Here is a 24,670-nt window from a genome sequence, read left to right as displayed (position 1 = left end):
AATAATAAAAATATAATTAAATTTTCAATTTGAATGATTAATTCATAAAGTAATTCAAATTTGAAATATAAATTTGTAACTTAATTTTCTTCAAGTTGTCATAGAATTAAAATTCAGTTAGAATAAAAATAAAATTAAAAATAGTTTAAAAGTTTTTTAGATTCAAGTTAAAATATAAATGATTTAAAATAATTAAAATTAATTTTTCATATTAAAATAAATAATTAAAACCGAATTTTTCAATTTAAAAGAAATAACTAAAATTGAAATATTCAAATAAAATTTATCACGTCAGTGAAGTTTGCAAAGCATACAATAAACGATTAAAAGAAAAAAAATATTTTTTTTCGTGGAAGACAACAAGATTTTTTGTTTAAAAATTTTTCTTTTATAAATTGTGAATTAAAAACTGATGTAAAAACATTTTAATCAAAAATTTATAATAATTTTACTAGAAAAACATTTTTAAACAAACATTAATAATAATTTTAATAGAAAAACTTTTTAAAACAAAAATTTATAATAATTTTAATAGAAAAATACTTTTTCTCTCGAATCATTCGATTGTATAAACGTTATAAACTTCACCAACATATTAATTTAAAATTTGAATTAATAATTCAAATTCAAATTCAATCGTGAATTTCTGAAAGGGCTCAATTTGAAAAAAGCGTCAGTTTCCTTTTCACATAACGAATTAATAGTGAAAAAGACTAACGTTTTTTTTCCTTTTCGAAATTCGCAATTCAATTTATATTAATGATTTAAATTTAAATATTCAAATTCAAAAGCAAAAAAATAAAATAAAATTTGAATAATTTAAGTTTCATCATTGATGTAAAAAAATAGAAAAAAATGTGAAAATTGTAACCTGTTTTGAAGGATGACAGAGCCCCAAATAATTTCTTTCTCTCTTTCTCTCTCTTTCATTCTCTTGCTCACTTAATGGTAGAAATTTGAGTTTACTATGAAACGTCCAAAATGTAAAGAATTATTTGTAAAATTTCACTAGACTATTTTTGTTTCTTTTCTTTTCACTTTTCTCTCAAGTGCGAATGAGACGTCGCAATGTATCTTGAGCAATGCGAGTCCATCCTTTACGCAAAAATGTTTCTGTCGTTGATGGTAAAACTTTTATCGGCGTTATAAAGTTGTGTCATGCATTTTGATTATCGTATGCTGCCCAGCGAGCGTCATCACTTTCATGTGTCAAATATCGGCAACCAATTTTCGATTCCAATTCCCTCAAGTCACACCACATCTGATAATCCTGCGAAAAATATTCAAAATTTTTAAATCCGAACAACTGAAAATATTTTATCGATTAAATTTTGACAGGAAAAAAAATTGGTAATTAAAATTTTGATATTTTACGAATTAATTATTTACTATTTCGAAATTTCGGTTAAATATTATTATGTACTCGAAATAATAATTTCGAGTTAAAGAAAAAATGTGAGAAGTTTTTTTCATTGAGCTGCTTTTTAGAAATTTCTTTTTTTCACTTACCTGTAACCAAATGTGTTGTAAACTTTTATCAACAGTATACCTTTTCCTTTGCTTCACTTGCAGCAGATTATTAATCAAATCGATAGCTAAAAAAAAGAAAATTATTAATAAAAATTTTTCTACGAAATTTTATTGTTAGGAATTTAAAAGATACTTAGATTTAAATAATCAAGTTACGATAATAATACAAAAAAAAAAAAAAACAAATAACATTTATATTCAGTAGGGTTTTGCCACAAAAACTACATTTTGCTTTTCCCTGATTTTCAGTTAGAATTTTTACTTTTTCCCTGATTCCTACAAAAATATTTCTCGATGATTTTCAAATTCAATAACATTTTTGGAAATTTGCATTATTTTTAATAGAACTTTATTCTCTATTTAATTTCACGAAATTTGAGTCTTAAGCATATAAATATTTTTAAAAATTCAAGAATCTTAAAACAATTGAATTAGAATTTCTAAAAAACCTCACTTTTGTAGAATTTTTAATAAAATTATTCAAAAGACAAGTAATTAAATTATTATTTTCAAAAATTGTGTTAAAGTTCAAAAAGAATTCAATTATATTCACAAATTTAATAAAAGTCATCCGAAGAATTCAAATTATTTTCATAAGTAATAAAATTCTTCGAAATAATTCCATTATTTTAAATAAAATTTTTAAAAAATTTCTCAATTACTGGATTACAAATTACTGGATACATTTATTATAATTGCTGGATACTTTCAAAAATTCCAATAAAATTTCCACAAGAATTCAATTATTTTCAAAAGTTTTAATAGAATTCATCAATAGAATTTTTTATTTTACAAAATTTTTGATAAAATTCTTCATAAAAATTCTATTATCTTCAATACATTTTTAATTTAAATCCTGTTAAGAATTTAATTATTTCCATAAACTTAAATGAAAGTAAATCAATTCAATTTTTATCGAAAATTTTAATTCAATTTTATGTAAGAATTAAATTATTTCAGATTCAAAATTATAGAATTTTTCATTATATTATTTTCCATAATTTCGGGTATTTTGTGATTTATATTTTGGATATTGTTAATTTTAAAATACAACATTTTTGATATAAAAATTGTTATTATAATTTTTTTAACTTCTGTAATTTCAAATCTGAAATAATTTAATTTTTGTATAGAATTTCCTTAAAATTTAAAAAAATAATTTCACTTACTTATGAAAATAATTGAAATTATTACGAAAAATTTTATTAACATTTTTTAAAATAATTGAATTCCTTTGAAAAATTTTATTACTTTTCAAAATAATTGAATTCTTACGGAGAATTTTATTGAAATTTATGAAAATAATTGAATTATTACGATGAATTATTATTAATGGATTTATTTATTCAATGGATTTATTAAAATTAATTAGAAAATAATTAAATTCTTTCGTGAAATTTTATTAAAATTTTGTTGAAAATAATTGAATGTATGCAAAAAATTTAACTATATTTATAAAAATAATTGAATTTTTCTAAAGAATGTTATTATTTATGAAAATAATTGAATTTTTAGGAACTTTTATTAAAATTTTTGAAATTAATTCGATTGCTACTAAGAATTTTATAAAATTTTTTATAACGAATTAAAAAAATTAAATTTATTTGTAAAATTTTGTAACAAATTAAGAAAAAAATTGAATTCTTTCGTGAAATTTTATTGAAAATAATTGAATTTTTGCAAAGATTTTACTATTTAAAAAAAAATTGAATTCTTTCAAAGGATTTATTAAAATTTTTAAAAATAATTGAATTATTACGAAGAAGTTTATTAAAGATTTTAAAAATAATTGAATTATTACGAAGAATTTTATTAAAATTTTGAAAAATAATTGAATTTTTTCGAAAAATAGTAGAAATTCAAAAAAATAAATTCTTTCATGAAATTTTATTAAAATTGTATTGAAAATAATTGAATTCTTGCAAAGAATTTTACTATTTATAAAAATAATGGAATTCTTTTTAAAAATTTTATAACGAATTAAGAAAATTGAATTCTTTTGTAAAATTTTGTAACAAATTAAGAAAAAAAATTGAATTCTTTCGCGATATTTTATTGAAAATAATTGAATTTTTGCAAAGATTTTACTATTAAAAAAAAATAATTGAATTCTTCTGAAGAATGTTATTATTCATGAAAATAATTGAATTCGGTCGTGAAATTTTATTTAAATTTTATTGAAAATAATGAAATTTTTGCATAAAATTTCACTATTTATAAAAATAATTGAATTCTTTTGAAGAATGTTATTAATTATGAAAATAAATGAATTCTTTCGTGAAATTTTATTTAAATTTTGTTGAAAATAATTGAATTTGTCCAAGAAATTTTACTATATTTATAAAAATAATTGAATTCTGCTGAAGAATGTTATTATTTATGAAACTAATTGAATTGATAGAAAGGAAATTTTTGAAAATTCTCACCATCGGAAGAAATCTCTTTCCACGGATACGGTGGATACATAAAGGCGGCATTTTGTATTTGCTCATTAATATCCTCGTCCTCGTTGAACGGAAAAGTGCCACTCAATGAAACGTAAATAATAACTCCAACACTCCACATGTCCAATGATCGATTATATCCCTTATTACGAAGTACCTCAGGCGCCAAATAAGCCGGTGTTCCAACGACGCTACGTCGAAAGCTGCGCTCACCAATTATCCGCGCAAATCCAAAATCGCAAAGTTTCACTTGCGTAAAATCGCTGTCGCTACTCAATAGTACGTTTTCTGGTTTTAAATCGCAGTGAACGATATTCTTACTGTGTAAATGTTTAAGAGCAACGAGAATTTGTGTAACAAGAAATTTTGTGATACGTTCACTGAGCCGTCCCTTCTCTGAGCTGAGTATCATTTCCAGCATGTCGCCCTTCAATTTCTCCATAACAACAAATATTCTCTCGGGCGTTTCAAACATTCGATCCAAATTGACAACGCCATTGTGCGATAAATTTTGTAAAATTGCTACTTCGTTTTTCAATTGAGCTTCTTGTTTCGTGGGAAAGCGAAGTTTATCAATGACTTTAATTGCGACTGCTCTATTTGTTTTACGATGAATTCCACCGTAAACAATGCCAAATTGTCCAGAGCCAAGAACTTCGTCAGGAAATATTTGATACAATTGTGTCATGTCAGTCACTGATTCCTCGGGTTCAGTCGATTGTTCCTGATCTGAAAGCATTTTTTATTGTTCAAATATAAATCTATAAAAATATTTCACGAAAACTTATTTTTTAAGAGCATTTATTAAAAGCATTTTTTATCAATATTTTTAACTATAACAAGAAAATAATTCAAATATTTTAAAAAATTGTTTTTATATTAATTTTTAGCGAGGAATAAAATAAACTCCATTATTTTAAAAAAAATCCATAGAAATTCTTCAAAAAGAATTTAATTAGAATTATCAAAATTATCAACGATCAGAAAATATTTCGATAATCTCAATTTTTATATTTTCTAAAAATTGATAGATTTCGAAATCGATGCGTAATTTAGTAGAAAAAATATTTTTGTATCCATAAAAATATTTCCGAATGAAAAAATTTATTTTTACTATTTTCGAAGCATTTATTAGAACAAAAATATTGCTTTATGCTAAAAATACTTCGATTGTTATTAAATTTTTTTCTTTATTTTTTAACTAATATGTTTTTGTATCCATAAAAAAATTGACGAATGAAAGAATTTATTTCTTATTATTATTTATTCTATAATTTTATTTAGAAAAATTATAACAAAAAAATAAATTTCTTTATTCGATATAAAATCTTTGCAAACATTCAATTACTTTCAAAAGAATTTCACGAAAGAATTCAATTTGTTTCTTTTTCGATATCAAATATTTCAAAAGAATTCAATTGTTTTCCAAAATTTTTATAATTCGTTCCAAACAATTCAATTTTATTTGTAAATAGATATTAAAATACTTTGCAAAAATTGAATTATTTTTAATACAATTTTAATAACAATAATTCATGAAAAAATTCCATTTTTAAAAAAATTTTTAATAACATTTTTCGAAAAAAATCAGTTATTTTCCAAAATTTTAATAAATCCATCAAAAAAATTCAATTATTTTTTTAAATAGTAAAATCTTTGCAAAAATTCAATTCTTAAATTTTTTCAATTTTTTTTATTAAAATTTTTAAAGAAACTCCATTATTTAAAAAAACAATCCATAGAAATTCTTCAAAAAGAATTTAATTAGAATTATCAAAAATTTTAACATATTTCTTCTCCAGAATTCAATTATTTTTCTAAGTTTTTTAATAAATTATTTTTCTTCGAAAAAGTTCTATTATTATCAAATTTTTTGCAACAATTCGATGATTTTCAATAAATTAATTTAAAAAATGGAAATTATTTAAAAAGAAAGATTTATTAAAAAAGTTAAGAAACAAAAAAACAAACAACAACTAACTTTAAACTGCGAACAGATGATTATCAAAGATTTTGATAAAATTATGTTTTGAAATTAGAAAAATAAGCGAATGGATTCTCAAGAGTAAAAAAATTGAATAATAATTGTATTTTTTCTAAAATTTTCGTGGCTACAAAAACATATTTTTTACAAAATTAAGCAAAAATTTCAAAATCTACCAATTTTTTGAGAAAATTAAAAATTCAAAAGAGGGCAAAATATTTTCTGACCATTGAATTAATTTCAAAAAATTATTATAAAAACAATTTTATGAAATACTTAAATTACAGAAAATATCGGCGAATTCTCCCCTGAAACTTTAATTAAGAAAAAAGTGATAAAGAAAAGAAAAAAAGTAATAATGAAGAATAAAAAAGGGAAAAAAAGGAAAATTGAAAGAAAAACTTTTGCTTGTAAAAAAATGTTGAAGGGAAAGTAAAGTTTTTAATTACTCGTTGCTGAAGTAACAGGCAAAAGAGCCTGTCGTATGCTAGTTTCCCAAGATCTGGCTACATGTGCTCCTATTCCACTCTCGGGAGGAGGAACCGGTCCATTAGTTCCACTAAACATAGGATCTTCTCCCACATAATAATCTAAATTAGCTGTTCTTAATTCAAAACAGTGCATGGTTTCTGAAAGACAAAAAAATGTTTAAAAAACATTAAATTTAAAAAGAATCGCAATTTTAAAAGTTTTCGAATCAATAAAAAATTGCCACAAAAATTTTATTATGTTTTTCCTCGACTTTCCCCTGAATTTTAGACAGAATTTTGCCTTTTTTCCTAATACTAAAGAATATTCTGATTCACTCATAAAAATAATTAGATACGAAAAACAAATGCTTATAATTTATTTGTGAATATCTTCGACTGTAAAATTATTCGAAAAAATAATAATTTTTTAAAAATAAATATTTAATACCTAATTATTATTTTTCCAAGAAAATTCAAATTTTCAAAAATTTCAATTTAAAACCGTTTTAAATGCAATTATTTATATTAATTGCAAATGTGACTCTTTTAAAAATCAATTTTTTTCGGAATTTGCAAGTAAAACTATTTAGAAAATGAATTATAAATTATAATGATTTTAAGAAATCTACTCGAGAATTAAATTATTTAGAATAAATTCAATTACCAATTCTCTAAAGTTCAATTATTGTCCAGATACAAAAAAAAATTTAGAGTTTTTGTTTTAATTCAAAATTCCAGTCGATTTCAAAGTTTTTAATGTGGGAAAAACAAATTTAAGAAAAAAATTCCTTTTTTTAAATTTTTAACAAATTCAAGAAGAATATTTTTTATATTTTTAAAGGTCGTTGAACAACAAAAACAAAAATTTTCCACCGCTTTTATTAAAATTTTCTGACTTGTCCCTGATTAATTTTACTTTTCTTGACTTTAGGGATAACAGTAATTTTTTTTTAATAAATTACTTTATAAAAACAGGTTATTAATAAATTTAATTATTATTATATTATTATTTTAAATAATAATATTGATTCTATCACTCTGTCCCATCAATCGTTCATTTCAACATTTCTTAATAAATTTTTTGAAAAATTTCCCCAACCCGTGTAAGCTTTGTAATAATTTAAAAATACTGAAAATATAAAAAAATATTTACGAGAATGAACTGCCGTTGGTGGCTCGATGGATAAAATTTCACAAAGCGGTATTTCTTTGTAATACTTTGATCCAGTATCACTTTGAAATAAAGTCAAAGATTTAGAATCTAATCGCCAATAATGTTTCTTCCTCTGTAACAAAATAAAAAAACGGATGAAATTCAACTAAAAGTATTATTGCTTAAAAAATAAAAATATACTTAACGAAAAATGTAATAATACTTTATGAAGTAAAACGTTTAGTATTAATTTTTTTCAAGAAAATCTCACCATTGGATCACGATTTGTAAAATGCACCATCCAACCTTCTTTTAATACTTGAGAACCTCTTTTCTTTGTATGCTTCACACTCTGCACGATTCTCATTAAAGGAATATTGTTACTTGGAGTTGAGCTGCAGCTGAAATACCAAAATACTCTATTTAAAAAAGTAGATAATTAATTTTACAAAAGTAGCAAAAAGTAGTAAAAAAGTTGCTATCGAAAAATTAAACTTGACGACAAAAAAAAACTCGTTTTAGTCACTTCACAAAACTGACAAAAATTCCATTCCATATTTTTTATTTTCCTTACTTTTTCCTAATTCTCATCAAAAATATTTACTTCTTTTTCATCCTGCTAATAAATTGAATTCTTGCAACAAATTTTATTATTCATGAAAGAATTTAAATATTTATAAAAATAATTTAATTCTTGAGAAGAATTTTATAAAAATTTTTAAATAATTGATTTCCTTCGACTAATTCTATGGAAATTCTAATTTAAATAATTGAATTCATGAGAAATTTTCTTATCTATGAAAAATGTTGACATTAACATTAACATTAAATATAAATATCAATCTATTTTTTAAAACAATAAAATTTAAAGTTATAGTTCTTAAAGAAATATGTAAACGTTCAAAACTTTGGTAAAATATTAAAAGAACTAATACAAATAAAAATTGATTAAATAATTTAATTAAAATTAAATTAAATAAAAAAACTAATATTAATATTAAATAGAAAAATCAATCTATTTTTTAAAACAGTAAAAATAAAAGTTACAGTTCTAAAAAAAAAATCTAAAAATACAGTAAAACTCGAGTTATTGAGATAGAAATAATTCAGTCTCAATAAATCGAAAATATGTATGTGATAAAAATACACAAATTGCGAAACGATAAAAAAAAAGTTTCATCTACTCTGGCAATTTACCTTGAAGGTCTCGATTTTTCTGAATTTTCAGTCGTTATATCATGTGAAGATGCGAACTCTGAGTATTTTCCATTCATTGCTTTTTCATCAGTTAAATACGAAGTGAGCTGGGGTGGTTGAGGCAGAGATTCTGCGTCACTATCTCCATCGCCTTCTTCATTTCTTCCATCACATCTTCCTTCAGGCTCACTACCAACCCCACTGTCAGGATATTCGATGCCTGAAAACAATCAAAAAATCAATTAACAAAGAAAATTGATAAACTCAATATTAAATTATTTAATAAATAGAAAATCGAATAAAAAAAATTTTTTTCTCGGAAAAAAAACTAAGAAAGTATTACTTTTATTACTTTCAGAGCCAGGAATTGTCAGGAATTTTTACAGATTTCTTTATAAGATATTATTTTTCTACAACTTTAATTATTTTTGGAGTAAGTTTTACTTTTTCCAAAGTGAATTTTTCATCAAACTTAATAGAAAAAATTACTTTAAACGTAGCGAAATTTACTCTGAAAATAGTAAACATTGATTACAAATTTTTAACTAATCTTCATCACAAAATAAATTATTTTTACTAAATTTCCGAAAGTTCTTCGAGAATTCAATTATTTAAAATTTTTTAAAACAATTTAATTTTTGATAAGTATTTTTGTGTATAAAAAAATTAATTCTTTGAAGAATAAAATTTAATTAAAAATTTCTAATATCATTATTTTCTCCAAAATGTAAAAGTAATTCTAAAATTTTTTTAATGTTTGTATTATTTTTGTACTTATGTATTTGAATTTTCAGAAATATGGAATTGAAAATTGTGAAAATAATTGAATTTTAAAAAATTACAATAAAAAAGTTCTTAGAATTACATTTTTCAAAAATATTTTAATATAATATTTAGAATCTAATTTTTATTTTACAATGTACACATGAAGATTGTTCATTAAAATTTTTCAGAATTCAATTATTTCCCAAAATTTGCAATTCACATTATTTAAAAGTTGATTTTCAAAAATTTTAATAAAATACTTAAAAAAAATCAATTATTTACAATTAAATTTTACAAAATTTGAATTATTCAAACTCTTTTTAATTGTACATTTTCAAAATTTAATTAGAAAAATTATTCAAAAATAATTTTTGAAAGATTATGAAAATAATTGAATATTATTAATTAGAATGAAAAAATTTTAAAAACTACTTTTTTCGAAAATGTTTTAATATAATTTTTGGAAGCTAATTTTCATTAAATTTCATTTTAAAATTTACACTTGAAGATTTTTATTAAATTTTTTTGAAAATTCAATTATTTTCCTGATTTTCAAATTTAAATTCTTCAAAAGTTAATTTTCAAAAATTTTAATAAAATACTTGATGAAAAAAATCAATTATTTTCAATTAAATATTACAAAGTTTCAATTATTCAAAATGTTTTTAAATGTACATTTCGAAAATTTATTCAGAAATAATTTTTGAAAGATTTGTCGATTGTTATTTTTTATGCTAAAAAAATCGGAAAAAGATGCATTTTATACTAAAAATGTTGCAATATTTATAAGAAAAGTCGAAAAAGTCGTAATTTTTGAAAATAAGTCGAATAAAAGTTACTCTACATTTTTATAAAATGTTTTTGTTCTTGTATTAATTAGAAATTAATTTAATTTTTAATTACACGGGAAAAACTTGATTAAATGTTTTATTATTTGTTAAATGAAAAAACAATTAAAAGAAATTGTCCCGTTTACTTCTATGAATAAAATAAAATAAAAATAATTATAAAATGACTCTAAAAATGATGAAAAATGGTAAATAAAAATCGGTTTTCTGTAAATTTACCTGCGTTGTCACATGGATTCTCTCCAATGCAGTCTTTGGGAATTTTTTCTACGCATTTTTTATGGGCATTATATTGGCAGTCTTTACATTGGAGGCCTTGTTTAAATAATCCACGTAATAATTTTTTACAAAGACCACAAACTGTTGGTCTTGTATACGTGTGAACAACAAATGTGTGTGGAATTTTTATTCGCGTTGCCATTTCACGATCGACCCAAACGGGTCTTCCTCCCAAGGATGGTGAACGAGATTGTTTTGGTCCTACGATACTTGGTATTGCCTGCAAAAAATATTACAAATTACAAACAAATTTTTTCACTAATTACATTTATACTAAAAACTATGTTCATTAATTACATTTTCAATTTAAAAAAAAACTATTTTATTAAACGCGAATAATATAATTATATAAATTAAATTTACGTAAGAATAGAATTGACATTAATTCGTTTTATTTTCTATTTAAATAGGAAATTTTCCTACAATTTAAATTTGAATTTTTTTGTTCTTGTAATTTTTTAATAGTGTATTCTTTATTTACTTAAATTTGAATATGTTATCAATTGAGAATACTTTATTTTACACTAAACTTTTATTCTGTAGTATAAATAAAATTTTTAAGAAAATTTTCAATTTATTTTACAAATTGGTGTATAACGGAGAAAGGAAAAAAAGAACAATTTGGAAATAATAATTCGCCTTTATTTAAGTACTCAAATCACATTTCGTTCGGAATTTTTCTCTTTTTTCAAATTATTCCTATTTTATTCTAATATTATTAGAATTTTGAATTATAAACTATAATTTATTTCGATTACTGTTGTTGCTGAATAATTATCATTTTATAGTTATTGTATAATAAATATTTTATTATTTATTATTATTATTATGTGTATATTACTTATTATTTATCTATTTATTTAAACACGTAAACGGTCTTACGTGATTGTATGTTTATTTTATAATAATTTTTATCAATCAGAGTTGTTCAATTCGTTTTTAATTCTCAAAATATTCTCTTTTACAATATCCAAAAATAATTAAGACTCATAATTAGAAGATTTGTCGAATTTGTAAAAAGGCACTTAAAGTACTAACAATTTTCAATAATATAAAAATATTTTCAATAATAAAGAGATTCTCGTATTTTATTCTGATTTTATAATATTCCTAACAACTATAAATTAATAATAATACTATTAAAATAAGAACCTTTCCACCAAAATCTAATTAATACCAACAACCAAATTAATTATATAGAAAAAATACTCTTCGCTCGATTACTTTAATAAAAATATATATTCGTAGCGTAAAGACTCCTTTTTAAGCCAATTTTGTAGATAAAATTATAATATCTATTGTAATAATTAATTTAAATATTACAGGCCTCGGGTCGACTTTAACGAGTCAAAACCGTAGCTTTAGTCGATTAAAAATAGAAAAAAAAATCAAAAAAGTCGTGTATTTAATTCAGTGTTGCCACAAAAAATTTTATTTTGCATTTCCCTGATTCTTCACTGATTTCTAAATTCAATTAATCAAAACTCGAATAATTTCATGCTAAATAAATATTTAAATAGGTACTTTTTATTTCTTTTTTCACGGGAAATAAAATTAAAAAATATAACCATAACTCTTCCAAAATTCAATTATTATTGTTTATATTTTCAAAAATTTGAATATAATTCCTCGCAAGAATTAAATTATTTTTAACAAAATTTTAACACGAAAGAATTCAATTATTTTCCAAAAATTTTACAAAAGAATTCAATTATTTTTATTAATAGTAAAATTCTTTGCTGGAATTCAATTATATTTTCAAAACAATTTTAATTGAATTCCTTGCCAGAATTCAAATATTTCCATAAGATTCAATTATTTCCTAAAATTTTAATAAATTCTTCGAAACAATTTAACTATTTTTATATATATATATAGATACTAAACTTCTTTGCAGGAATTAAATTATTTTTAATCCAATTTAAATAAAATTAAACAAAAGAATTTAATTATTTTCAAAAATTTTCATAAAATTCAATTTCAACAAGAATTTAAAATCCTCTAAAAATAATTTAATTATTCTCAAAATATTAACAAAAATTCTATATAAAAATTAAATTACTTTCAATGCAATTTTTAATTATATTCGTCAAAAAAAATTGAAAGAATTCAACTATTTTCAGAACAACTTTAATTGAATTTCTCGAAAGAATTTAATTATTTTTAAATAGTTCTATAGAATTCTTCAAAACAATTTAATTTTTCCTAAAATTTTAATAAATTTTTCGATCATTTCAATTATTATTATAGATAGAATTTAATTATTACTTTCAAAAATTTTCTATTAAAATTATTAAAGAAACTTCATTATTTAAAACAAATTCAAAGAAATTCTTCAAAAGAATTTAATTAGGATTTTTAAAAATTTTAATAAAATTCATCGCGAGAATTCAATTATTTTCATATAAATAAAAAAATTCTTCGAAGGAATTCAATTATTCTCTTGAAATTTTTTGATAAGATTCTCTTCAAGAATTCAATGATTTTCAACCTAATTTTCATTACTTTTCATTTTTATTTTTACACTTGAAGATTTTTCATTAAAATTTTTGAGAATTCAATTTATTTCCAAAAATTTTCATTTATATTTCTTTAAAAGTTAATTTTCATGTATAGTTTAAACTTTTCACACAATAAAAATCGAAATAAGTTGCATGTTGTAAAATGTAGTATTTTGTCGTAAAATTTGGAAGAAAAGTCGAAATAGTCGCATTATTTGAAAATAGTCGAAAAAGTCATAATATCCAAGGCCTGATATTATAATAATTACAAAATAAAATACTTCCTTTATAAGGAAGCAATATTATGAAATATTTTGAAAATTTTCTTACAAAATCTTACACATCATCTCTCATGATAATTATTTTAATAATTATAAACGTATATTAATTTTATATAATATAATATATAAAAATCGAAAAATACTGCCAACAATTTTTTTATAAGAATTCTATGAGAGAAAATTGAGAAAAAGAATACTATAATATAAAGAATACTATTAAAAATGGACGGTAACGTAATTTTTAGTAAATAAAATTGAACGTAATGCAAAAAAAAAAGTTATAAAAGTTGTATAAAGAAAATAAAAATAAAAAATTATTTAAGGAACTTCTTCCATGGAAGAGATCTCACCAGCGTACTGTTGTTTTGACTTGTATTAGGTGTTATATTCGTACTGTGATTATCATCGCTGGCACTTGTTAAACTACTCGTCGAACTCTGACTCGGCGATCTTGGAACATTCAACAGTGTCGAACTAAGTCGTCTTTGACTCGTGTCTTGCGAACAATTATTTGGAACTTTAATAATACATCGTTTGTGATAATTCATTCCACAACCTGAGGGAAAATAATTCAACAAAACATTAGTAAATAATTCAGCAAAGAGCAAATTTTAATAAATTTTCGTAAATTATCAATTCATTTATTTCAGTTTATTTATTAAATAAATAAATTGAATAAATAAAATTACTAAGGAAATAAATAAATAAATTAACTTGTTGGTGAAACTAAAATAAACTACTTAGTTTATTTATTTAGTTAGTTAATTTATTTTAGTTTATTTATTTAGTTCTTTTCGCTTATTTATTTAGTTTATTTATCTTAGTTATAATGTTTATTTCACTTTAATTATAATTAATCTTCGAAAAAATAAAAAAAGGTTTTTGAAACAAATTCTAATAAACAGATTCAAAAACAAATTTTTTGAATCAACGAATCTAACAAATGTCTCGATCAATAGTACAAAAACAAAGATTATTTTTCTTTAGAAAACTGATAGAAAAAAATCTTATTAACATTAATAGATTTATGATTAAATTTACACCACCCATCAAGACGATTCATATCGGACTGAAGCACAGAGAAATCCTGACAAGGGTTAATTAAGTCGAATAATTTATAACATTTATCATTATCATACAAAAGAAATAAATATACTATTGAAAATGTTAAATTAACTGAATTAAACTAAATTTTTCTAATTTGATTAAATCAATTAACTTTCTTTTATTTCTATAAGTGAAGTAATTAATTTAATCAAATTACGATTCTAATAAAAAGAACTACCAAGAAAAAATCTTTTGCTTTCTAAAAAGTTCCACAGAAACTAGAAAAAGCTAAAAATAAGAACTAAATAATAAATGAATAAATAAAAATTAAATGAAATTAAATAATGATTCTAATTAAAAAAACTACCAAGAAAAAATCTTTTGCTTTCTAAAAAGTGGCGCAACAATTAAAGAAACCAAAAAAAATAACTAAATAATAAATAAAATTAATGAAAAGTAATCAATGATTGTAATAAAAAAATACAAAAAAAAATTGTTTAGTTACTAAAAAGTAGAATAATAAATAAATAAAAATAAATAAACAAATAACGATTCTAATTAAAAAACTAGAAAGAAAGAATCGTTTACTTTCTAAAAAAAAGTATTAAATAAATAAATAAAACAAAAGAAAATTACTGAATAGCGAAAAGAATATGACAAATCTTTTCCTCGTCTAATGAAATTATAACAAAAATAAATAAATCTGCTCACTGTAATAAAATTATTTTCAAATTCCCCCCAGAGAATTAAAGTTCCATAAAGTAATTACCTTCACATTTAAGTCCTTGTCTTACAAGACCAAAAAGCATTTCACCACAAAAGTCACAAAAAGTCGGAGCTTTATAAGAGTGTACCGATAAAGCGTGAGGTCGAATTGGAATTTGCTCGGTTGGCACTTGTGCTGTTAAAAATTCAAGAACTTATCATTAGAATTACAAAATACAAAATTTCAATAATAATTTAAAGTAAAAAAAAGGTGAATTATAATAAAAATGAATAAATTACATTCGGAACAAAAATTACGATAATATTACTAATTTATATTGTTTTCTTCAAAATATATCATTTTTATCAAATTCATTTTTTACTGTTTTTATTATTTTCCTTCTTTCAATTTATTTTGTTTCATTTTCATTTTTATCAAAATATTGAACCATTTTTTTTCTTTTTTTAATTGAATGAGAAAATGTATAAAATTCAATTTCAAAAGAAATTTAAATTTTGAAAAAAATATTTAAAAAATTTATTAAAATTCACCCACACAGAGTGTCTACTATTTTCGTTTAACAAAATTCACAGATTTTTCCCAACTTTGTCCTAATTTTTCCCGGTTTCTTTTTTTCTCATCAAATTTAAATTTATCTAATTTCGAACATTAATAATTAAAAATTATTTTCGAAAATTTTAAATAAAATTCTTTAAAAGAAGTTAATTATTTTTAATAGAATATAAAGAAATTTCAAAAATTTTCAATTATTTGTTTATATAAATTCAATTATCTTGAGACAATAGAATTGAAAAATTTCAAACATCTTATGTTTCAGAATTTTCAAAAACAAATTTGCAAAAATTCAATTTCATGAAAAAATTTTAAGTTAAATTTTTTAATGTTCGCACTAAGAAACAAAAAAATGTTAATAAAATTCTTCCCAAGAACTCAATTATTTTCATAAATAATAAATTTCTGCGCATGAATTCAATTATTTTTAAGGCAATTTTCATAAAATTTCTCGAAAGAATTTAATTGTATTCAACACAATTTTAATAAAATTTCGGAAAAGAATGCAATTATTATCAAAAATTTTAATAAAATCTCCGCAAAAATTCAATTATTTTCAATACAATTTTAATAAAATTTCTCAAAAGAATCCAATTATTTTCAAGTCTTAATAAAATTCTTCTATAAAATTTAAATATTTTTAAAATTTTTGAGAAAATTCTTTATAAAAATTTCATTGTCTTTTATACATTTTTAATTTAAATGTTATCAATATTTTTGAATTTTTTTTGCCTTAAAAATAATTGAATTCACGCGAAGAAATTTGCTATTTATGAAAATAATTGAATTCTTTGGAAGAATTTTATTAAAATTGAATTGAAAATAATTAAACTTCTGCGAAGAATTTTACTATTTTTTAAAATAATTTAATTCTTACGAAGAATTTTATTAAAATTTATGAAAATAATTGAATTATTACGAAGAATTTTATTAAAATTTTGGAAAATAATTGAATATATTGTTAAGAAATTTTTATAAATAAAATTATAATTTTATTAAAAAATTTTAAGTGTGTATCTTGTTTTTAAATTAACTAATAAAAATTTTAATTATTAATCTTCGCACTAAGAAACATGAATACTAGAATGTGACTCTTTATAAAATTCAATTATTCATCAATTATTAAATTAAAATACTTTGAAAATTCGATTTGTTAAAAAATTTTTAATAAAATTCTTTAACAAATTTAATTATTTTCAGTTGAATTTCACAAAATTTATATTTATTTGATAATTTTTTTTGAAAAATTATTATATATTATAAATTAGTTTCTTACTATATTTGTATCAGTGATTGATTTTTTACCATCAAATTAATTATTTTTAACTAATTCATTCATCTACAAAAATTGAAATAAAAAGCTTTTTTAAAAACAAATTAAAATAAAACTTTTTTTAATTTTATGAAAAAATTCCCGATTTGGCATAAAATTTCTGGCTTATTCCCGGTTTCCCCGGTTAGTAGACACCCTGCGATTTTTTTGGTTTTTTCTAATTTATTTTATAATTATTTGATGGTCCACCAAAAAAATCTTTAATAAAAAATTTAAAAAATTTAATTTAATTCCCAGTGACGAATTCATCAATACTTGATTAATACTATTTTTAGATGCAAAAAAATGTGAGAAAAAATAAAAAGATTGAAAATAATTAAAAACCTTCAATTCAGATAGAAGCGTCAAATGAAAAATAGTAAAGAAATTTTTCCAATTTCCGTTGAAGAAAGTTTTGTCATTAACAGAAGTGAATTGTTTTAATGATCATTCTCTCATCATATACGAGATGGAAAAGCATCGGATTTTCAATAGAAAAAAAAATAAATAAAAAATGAAAGAATTCCTCACCAGTGAGAACTATTTCCACTAAAGTTTCGTCAACTATTTCCATTGCATTTGTAATGAGCTGAAGAATATTAGTTGAATTATAATCGTGTTTAAATAACAAAAGTCTATCGAACAATTGACTTAAGCCATGATCAGGACACTTGCTATTTATAAAATCACAGGCAAACTCCTTTAAAGACTTGAGAGTCAATTGGCTAGAATCTACAGTGACTGTATCACGGAGCAATCCAAATTGAAAAAGAAATGTTACTTCGGCAGCTTCCATTTTTTTTCCTCTCCTTTTTTGCCCTTCTTTCTAAAAAAAATCCTTTTTCCGTTTCACTGAAATAGAAAAAAAGAAATTAATAATAGTATTATTGAATTAAGTATGTAAATTATTAATTTTTAAAAAAGAATTAAAAATTATTAAAATATTCTTGTTCATTCATTTCAATCTTAATTTTATATCGATTAAAAAGTTTATTATTATCCGACTGCGCAAAGAAGGTAATATTTTCCACCAACACACACACAATCTTTTAATACTCTTCGAAAGAAAAATTGAAAAGACTTGTCAGATTTTGATGAAGTGTAATAAAAATTTTATTCCTTTTTAAAATCTAACCGTAATAAAAAAATGAATTATTAAAATTCTTCCTTCCTTTTCGACTTTAATCTAGTAAAAGGAAGTCATTTCAATTCAAGTTTTTTTTCTACACTTTTTTTTTTTGAAGAGTAGAAAATTCAAATAAATGAACTAACAACTTAAATTGTTCCAACTCATGAAGAATGAAAACTGTTTCAATTCAATAAAATCTGTTGTGATTTATTATATGAAAAGGGTTTCACGTGAAAGATTTCTAGAGACGTGCAGTTAGTATAGGTGGCTATAAACAAAGAAACAAAATAGAGCGACATTGATTATTGAAAAGCAAACATAATTATATGAAATAATAATAGAAATGAAAATACCGAAGAATATTTTAAATCGCAAATATTTTTTTATTTTTTTTCCCGTGGGTAAATTTTACATTTTTTTTTTAATTTACAAATCGAATTCATCGAATATAAAATTATTAATTGAAATTATCAATTAAAATTATTAATTAAAATTATCAATTGAAATTATTAATTAAAAATAAATATTAAAATTGTTACTTAAAATTAATAATTAAAAATATAAATTAAAATTATTAATTATTATTTAGAACATTTTGTTACAAAAAAATTATAAAAAAAGTTTTCAACGAAAATCAAATATTAATTAAAATTATTATAAGTTACTATTTAGGCCTTTTTAATACAAAATATTTATTAGATATTAAAAGCGATTTCAACAAAAAGGAAAATTAATTAAAATTGATAATTAAAATTGATAATCAAATTGTTAATTAAAAATGTTAATTAAAATTATTAATTAAAATTATTGTGTAAAACTATTGAATAAAATTATCAATTGAAATTAAGAAATAAAATTATTTAATAAAAAACAAATAAAATTGATAACAAAAATTATAAACAAATTACTCGCGGAACGTGTTATTACAATTATTATTATTATGCAAATTACAAAATTTTTTTATTTTCAAATATAAATTTTTGAATTAAATTCATAATCAAAATTTAGAAAATTCACTTATTAAGTAAATAATTAATTATTGATTATATTGTTAAAAATTTTAATATAATTCTTCGCAAATATCCAATTATTTTCATAAATAATAACATTCTTTGCAAAAATTCAATTATTTTTATAAAAAGTAAAATTTTTTGCAAAAATTTAATTGTTTTCAATAAAATTTTAATTAAATTTCACAGAAGAATTCAATTTTTTTTAATTTTGAATAATATTTATCGAAAAAATTCCATTATTTTCTAAAATTTTAATAAATTTTTCGAAACAATTCAATTATTTTTTTATATAAGTAAAATCTTTACAAGAATTCAATTATTTTTATAAAAAGTAAAATTTTTTGCAAAAATCTAATTATTTTCATTAAAATTTTAATTTTCATTAAATTTCACGAAAGAATTCAATTATTTCTAAAGTTTTAATAAATCCTTCGAAACAATTCAATTATTTTTATAAATATATAGTAAAAGTATTTGCAAAAATTCAATTATTTTTAATACAATTTTAATAAACTTCAATAATCAAATATTTAATTATAATTTATTATTAACAGACATGATTATTTCAAAAAGTTGAAAATTTTTTTGTGTAATTCAATTATTTTTAAAATTGACAATTAAAATTATTCAAAAAACTACATTATTTTCAAAAATATGTACCTAAAGAAATTCTTAAAAAAAATTTAATTAGGATTTTAAAAAATTTTAATGAAATTCTTCGCGAGAATTCAATTATTTTCATAAATAATAAAATTCTTCAAAGGAATTAAATTATTCGCAAATTGTTTAGTAAAAAATAAATTTACAATAGATGAAAGTCCACTAGTAATGAATTTAATACAAAAAATTATTTACTGATAAGTTGAAATTTATAATAACTCTGAAGCTAATTAAATTAAAATTTAAATTAACTCTCAAGTTCATTAAATTTCTTTTACTTAATTCTCACTCAAATTAATTAAAGAAAAATATTCACTAGTAAATTTCACCTTAAAATATTCCGAGAAACTTTTCATATCGTTTTTTCAAATCAGTTTTCAAATCAATTCTAAAAAAAGCCAGAAAACAAAAATAAATTTAAAACACGTATCAAAACTTTTTTAAATTCATTTTCGCAAAAAAAAAAAAAAAAATAAATAAATAAATAAAATCTAGATGAAAATTAAAAGAGAAATTAAATTTTAAACATGCGGAGAAATTTTATTTCAATCGTTTTACGAAAACAAATTCTAAAAAAACAAAATTAAATTGAATTAGGTAAATTTAAAACTTTCCGAGAAATTTTTTTTTCACTTCTTTCCATTAAATTGGTTTTCGAAAAATAATTCTAAAAAAAACAGAAAACGAAACGAAGATAAAATTGTGAAAAAAGAAAAATAAAAAAAACTAATGAGAAGAAATAAAAAAAAAATAGAAAAAAGAAATGAGAAGAAATAAAAAAAAGAGAAAAAACGTAAATTAACATAAATTTTTTCAAAAAAGGGAAATAAACAACAAAATAAAAAAATAAAAAACCGAAAATAAAGAAAATAAACTAATTACGTGGATGATGAAAAGAAATTCGATGTTTCTTGAAAACGATAACGGAATTTCGTGAAAAATTACAAAAAGAAACCGGCTGTTACAGTTTGTCAATTTCAATGAAAATGCAAAAAGCTCAATAGTGACAATAAATTGAATTGATTTTATGTAAAATATGTGATGTTAAATTTTGAATGCGGTCCAGTTGGATGCGACAAACATATATATAAAAATATCGGCGTTTTTAACATTGCTTTTGACACACTTTCATTGTGATGACATTTTACAGTTATCTCCAGTAGGTCGACTCACCTTTTTGCTCCGATACATTCAATACTTCCTCACCATCAGGACTCCAGAACTTTTAATTCTCTCTTTATAAATACGAATATATTCCTTAACACTTAAACATTATCAGATCTTTATTTTCTTTTTTTTTTTCTTCTTGAGATTTCCTTGGTGTCAAACTGAAGTTAAACTTGTTCTTTTTCTTGTTTTTTTTTATTTTTTTGAAAAAAAATTTATAATTCTTTTCCTTAATTGTTATTGGTGTAAGTCGTTTTTTCTCAACATTGTTGTTGATGATGGAGTTTCCGAAGAAAAGACTTCCACGTACGAAGCAGTACTGTGTGTCTATACAGTGTTGGAGAATATGTACAATCAAAGTGGTACAGGCACAAATACCAGTTTGACTTTCATCCACACGGAGAAAAAGAGAGACGGCGAGAGAGTTCTCCATTTCGCGTCACCCACTGATGAGGGGGCGTAGTGAAAAAGCGCCAGATTTCAAACACATTGACGAGACTCACGTTCAATTATTGAATTTCTGAAAAATAATTAAAAATCTATACTAATAATAGTTGCATTCCGGTAATCTGTTCGTAGTTTGAAGTTAGCTGTTGTTTGCTTTTTTGTTTCGTAACTTTTTTAATAATTTTTCTTTTTAAATATTTTCAATTTTTAAATTAATATTGTATTCAAAATCATTGAATTCTTGAAAAGAATTTTGTCAAAAAATTTGAGAATAATTTAATTCTTTCGAAGAATTTCATTATTTATGAAAATAATTTAATTCTCGCGAAGAATTTTATTAAAATTCTAAAAAATCGTTATTAAATTCTTTTGAAGAATTTCTTTGAACTTTTTTTAAATAATGCAGTTTTTTAATAATTTTAAATACAAATATTTTAAATAATTGAATTTTATTACAATTTTCAATTATTTATGAAAAAATTTGAATTCTAGCCAAGAATTTTTGAAAATAATTGAAATCCGCCAAAGAATTTTATTATTAATGAAAATAATTGAATTCTCGTGAGGAAATTTGTTAACATTTTTGAAAATTTTAAATAAATTCTTTTTGAAGAATTTTTTTTAAATGGAGTTTCTTTAATAATTTTAATTAAAAATTTTAAGAGTAATTGAATTTTATGAACAATTTCTTTCAAGTTTTTAAAATAGTCATATTTGTTAATAATTGTAATTAAAAATCTCGATTAATACATTTTATTAAAATATTTAGAAAATAATTGAATTTTTCTCACAATTTTTTAAAATAATTGAATTCATGCGAAGAAACTTATTATTTATGAAGATAATTGAATTTTTTAAAAGAAAATTATTAAATTTCTTGAAAAATCGAAATCTTTTGAAGTTTTTCTTTAATTATTTTGAATACAATCCATTTGGTTAATATTTGTAAAAAACAAACCTTTTCAGGAATTATATTACAGTTTCCGAAAATACTTTTTTTATTAATAATAATTTTACTTAAAAATGATATTATGATATTAAATTTTTTCAAAGAATACTATTAAAGTTTTTGACAATAATTGAATTCTTTCGGAGCTTTTCTTTTATAATTATGAAATGATTTAATTAATATCATAAATTTTAATACATTTTTTCGTAAGAATACAATTATTTTGAAAATAATACAATTTTTTGCAGGATTTCAATTATTTTCAAAAATTTTAACAAAATTCTTTGTAAGAAATCCATTATTTTCAAAAATCGTAAAATTCATTGCAGAAATTCAACTATTTTCAAAAATGCTACTAAATTCTTCGTAATAATTCAATTATTTTCATAAATTTTAATAAAATTCTTCGTAAAAATTAAATTATTTTGAAAAATAGTTAAATTCTTCATAGAAGTTTAATTATTTAAAAAAAATTTAATGAAATTCTTCGTAATAATTCAATTATTTTCATTTTTAATAAAATTCTTCGCAAAAGTTCAGTTATTTTCAATTGAGTTTTGATAAAATTCTTCCCAAGAATTCAATTATTTTCATAAATAGCAAATTTCTTGGCGTGAATTAAATTATTTTAAATTGAATTTTAATAAAATTCGTCGCAGAAATTCAATTATTTCCCAAAATTTTAATAAAATTTTTCGTAAGAATTCAATTATTTTCATAAAAAATAAAATTCTTGGCAAAAGTTCAATTATTTTCAATTCAATTTTAATAAAATAAAATTCTTCGCAGAAATTCAATTATTTTCCAAAATTTTAATAAAATTCTTTGTAAGAATTTAATTATTTTCATAAAAATAAAATTCTTGGCAAAAGTTCAATTATTTTCAATTCAATTTTAATAAAATTCTTCGCAGAAATTCAATTATTTTCCAAAATTTTAATAAAATTCTTCGTAAGAATTCAATTTTTTTAATACAGTTTTAATTAAATTTTCTAAAAAAATTTAATTATTTTTAAAAAATTGAATAAAATTCTTGGACACAATTTAAGACTTTTGAAAATAATTGATTTCTTTCAAGAAATTTTATAAAAATTGTATTGAAAATAATTGAGTTTCTGCAAAGAGTTTTATAAATTTGTGAAAATAATTTAATTCTTGCGGAATTCCAGAAATTTTTAGTAATATTGTGTTGAAAACAATTGAATTCGTTCGAGAAATTTTAATAAAATTGTCTGTAAAATAATTAAATTCATGAGAAGAAATTTTTTATTTATGAAAATAATTGCATTCTTCTGAAGAATTTTATTAAAATTTTTGAAAATTATTGAACAATTGCAGTCCTAATTTTTTAGAAATAATTAAATTTCAAAAGGTTTTGCATTGAAAGTATTTTGAAATTTTAATTTTTGCAGGACAAATTTGAATAAAAATTCAAATATTTATTAAACAAAAATTAATGAAATTCGAAAAATTTTATTTAACAATTTTAAAAGGTGAAAGTGAAATCTTAAAAATTGGAATTAAAATTTTTTTTGAAGATAATTGAATTCTCGAAAATAATTAAAAAATTTAAAACAATTGCAAGTTTTGTCAAATTTAATTTAAATAAATTTTATATTTGCAAGAATTTAATTATATTACTTTCAAAAATTGCTTTCAAATATAATCGTATTTTTGAAGATTTATAATTCGAAAAAATCAATTTTCATTCAATTTCATAAAAAAAAGTTTTTCTAACCGACAATGGGAACAATTAGTTTTAAAATATTTCCAACTCACCGGAGAAGATTTAAAATTCATATATTCTATTTTACTTCAATATTTTTAGTACAGTTTTAGTCCATTCACGTATTTGTCCATTGAAATCAATTTTTTCCCAGAAAAAGAAATTTTAAATTTCCCAAAATTTTCAAATCGGAAAAAATTCCATTCGCGTTTTTTTCAATGCGAGTTGTTTCTGCAATTTAAAAAAATCTGCAAAAGAAAAAAATTTGATAAAATTAAACTAATAAAAAAATTTAGAATAAAAACAGTATTTATCGTTTTCATCGCAAAAAAAAGTTACGTCTATTTTATTTTCCAGAAATTATTTTTTTCAAATAGGTATTTTTTAACATTAGTAAAAAATAAACCAAAATAAAAATTTAACTCTGACGAAAATGCTTAAAAATTAGAAAAATATAAACTAAAAATAAATAAATTATTTAACTGGAAA

At 20.8% G+C, this 24,670-nt stretch overlaps 1 protein-coding gene across 1 annotated transcript; it reads right to left on the bottom strand.

Moving 5' to 3' along the window:
• Positions 1-553: 553 nt before the first annotated feature.
• On the bottom strand, positions 554-24,414 carry LOC122500338 (serine/threonine-protein kinase D1). Its single transcript, XM_043609226.1, has 13 exons — positions 24,235-24,414; positions 21,066-21,579; positions 17,622-17,942; positions 15,269-15,400; positions 13,803-14,008; positions 10,611-10,890; positions 8,779-8,998; positions 7,853-7,982; positions 7,582-7,714; positions 6,408-6,587; positions 3,957-4,703; positions 1,510-1,595; positions 554-1,270 (listed from the first exon to the last, which is right to left on the bottom strand). The coding sequence occupies exons 3-13, from the start codon at positions 17,884-17,886 to the stop codon at positions 1,157-1,159; spliced, it is 2,493 nt and encodes an 830-aa protein (XP_043465161.1). The 5' UTR covers positions 17,887-17,942; positions 21,066-21,579; positions 24,235-24,414; the 3' UTR covers positions 554-1,156.
• Positions 24,415-24,670: the final 256 nt, after the last annotated feature.

This window comes from Leptopilina heterotoma, unplaced genomic scaffold, assembly GCF_015476425.1.
Source record: "Leptopilina heterotoma isolate Lh14 unplaced genomic scaffold, ASM1547642v1 Lhet_183, whole genome shotgun sequence".
In the NCBI taxonomy this organism is placed as follows: Eukaryota; Metazoa; Arthropoda; class Insecta; order Hymenoptera; family Figitidae; genus Leptopilina; species Leptopilina heterotoma.
The sequence above is the reverse complement of the archived record's forward strand: the minus strand, read 5'-3'. Positions and strand labels throughout refer to the sequence as shown.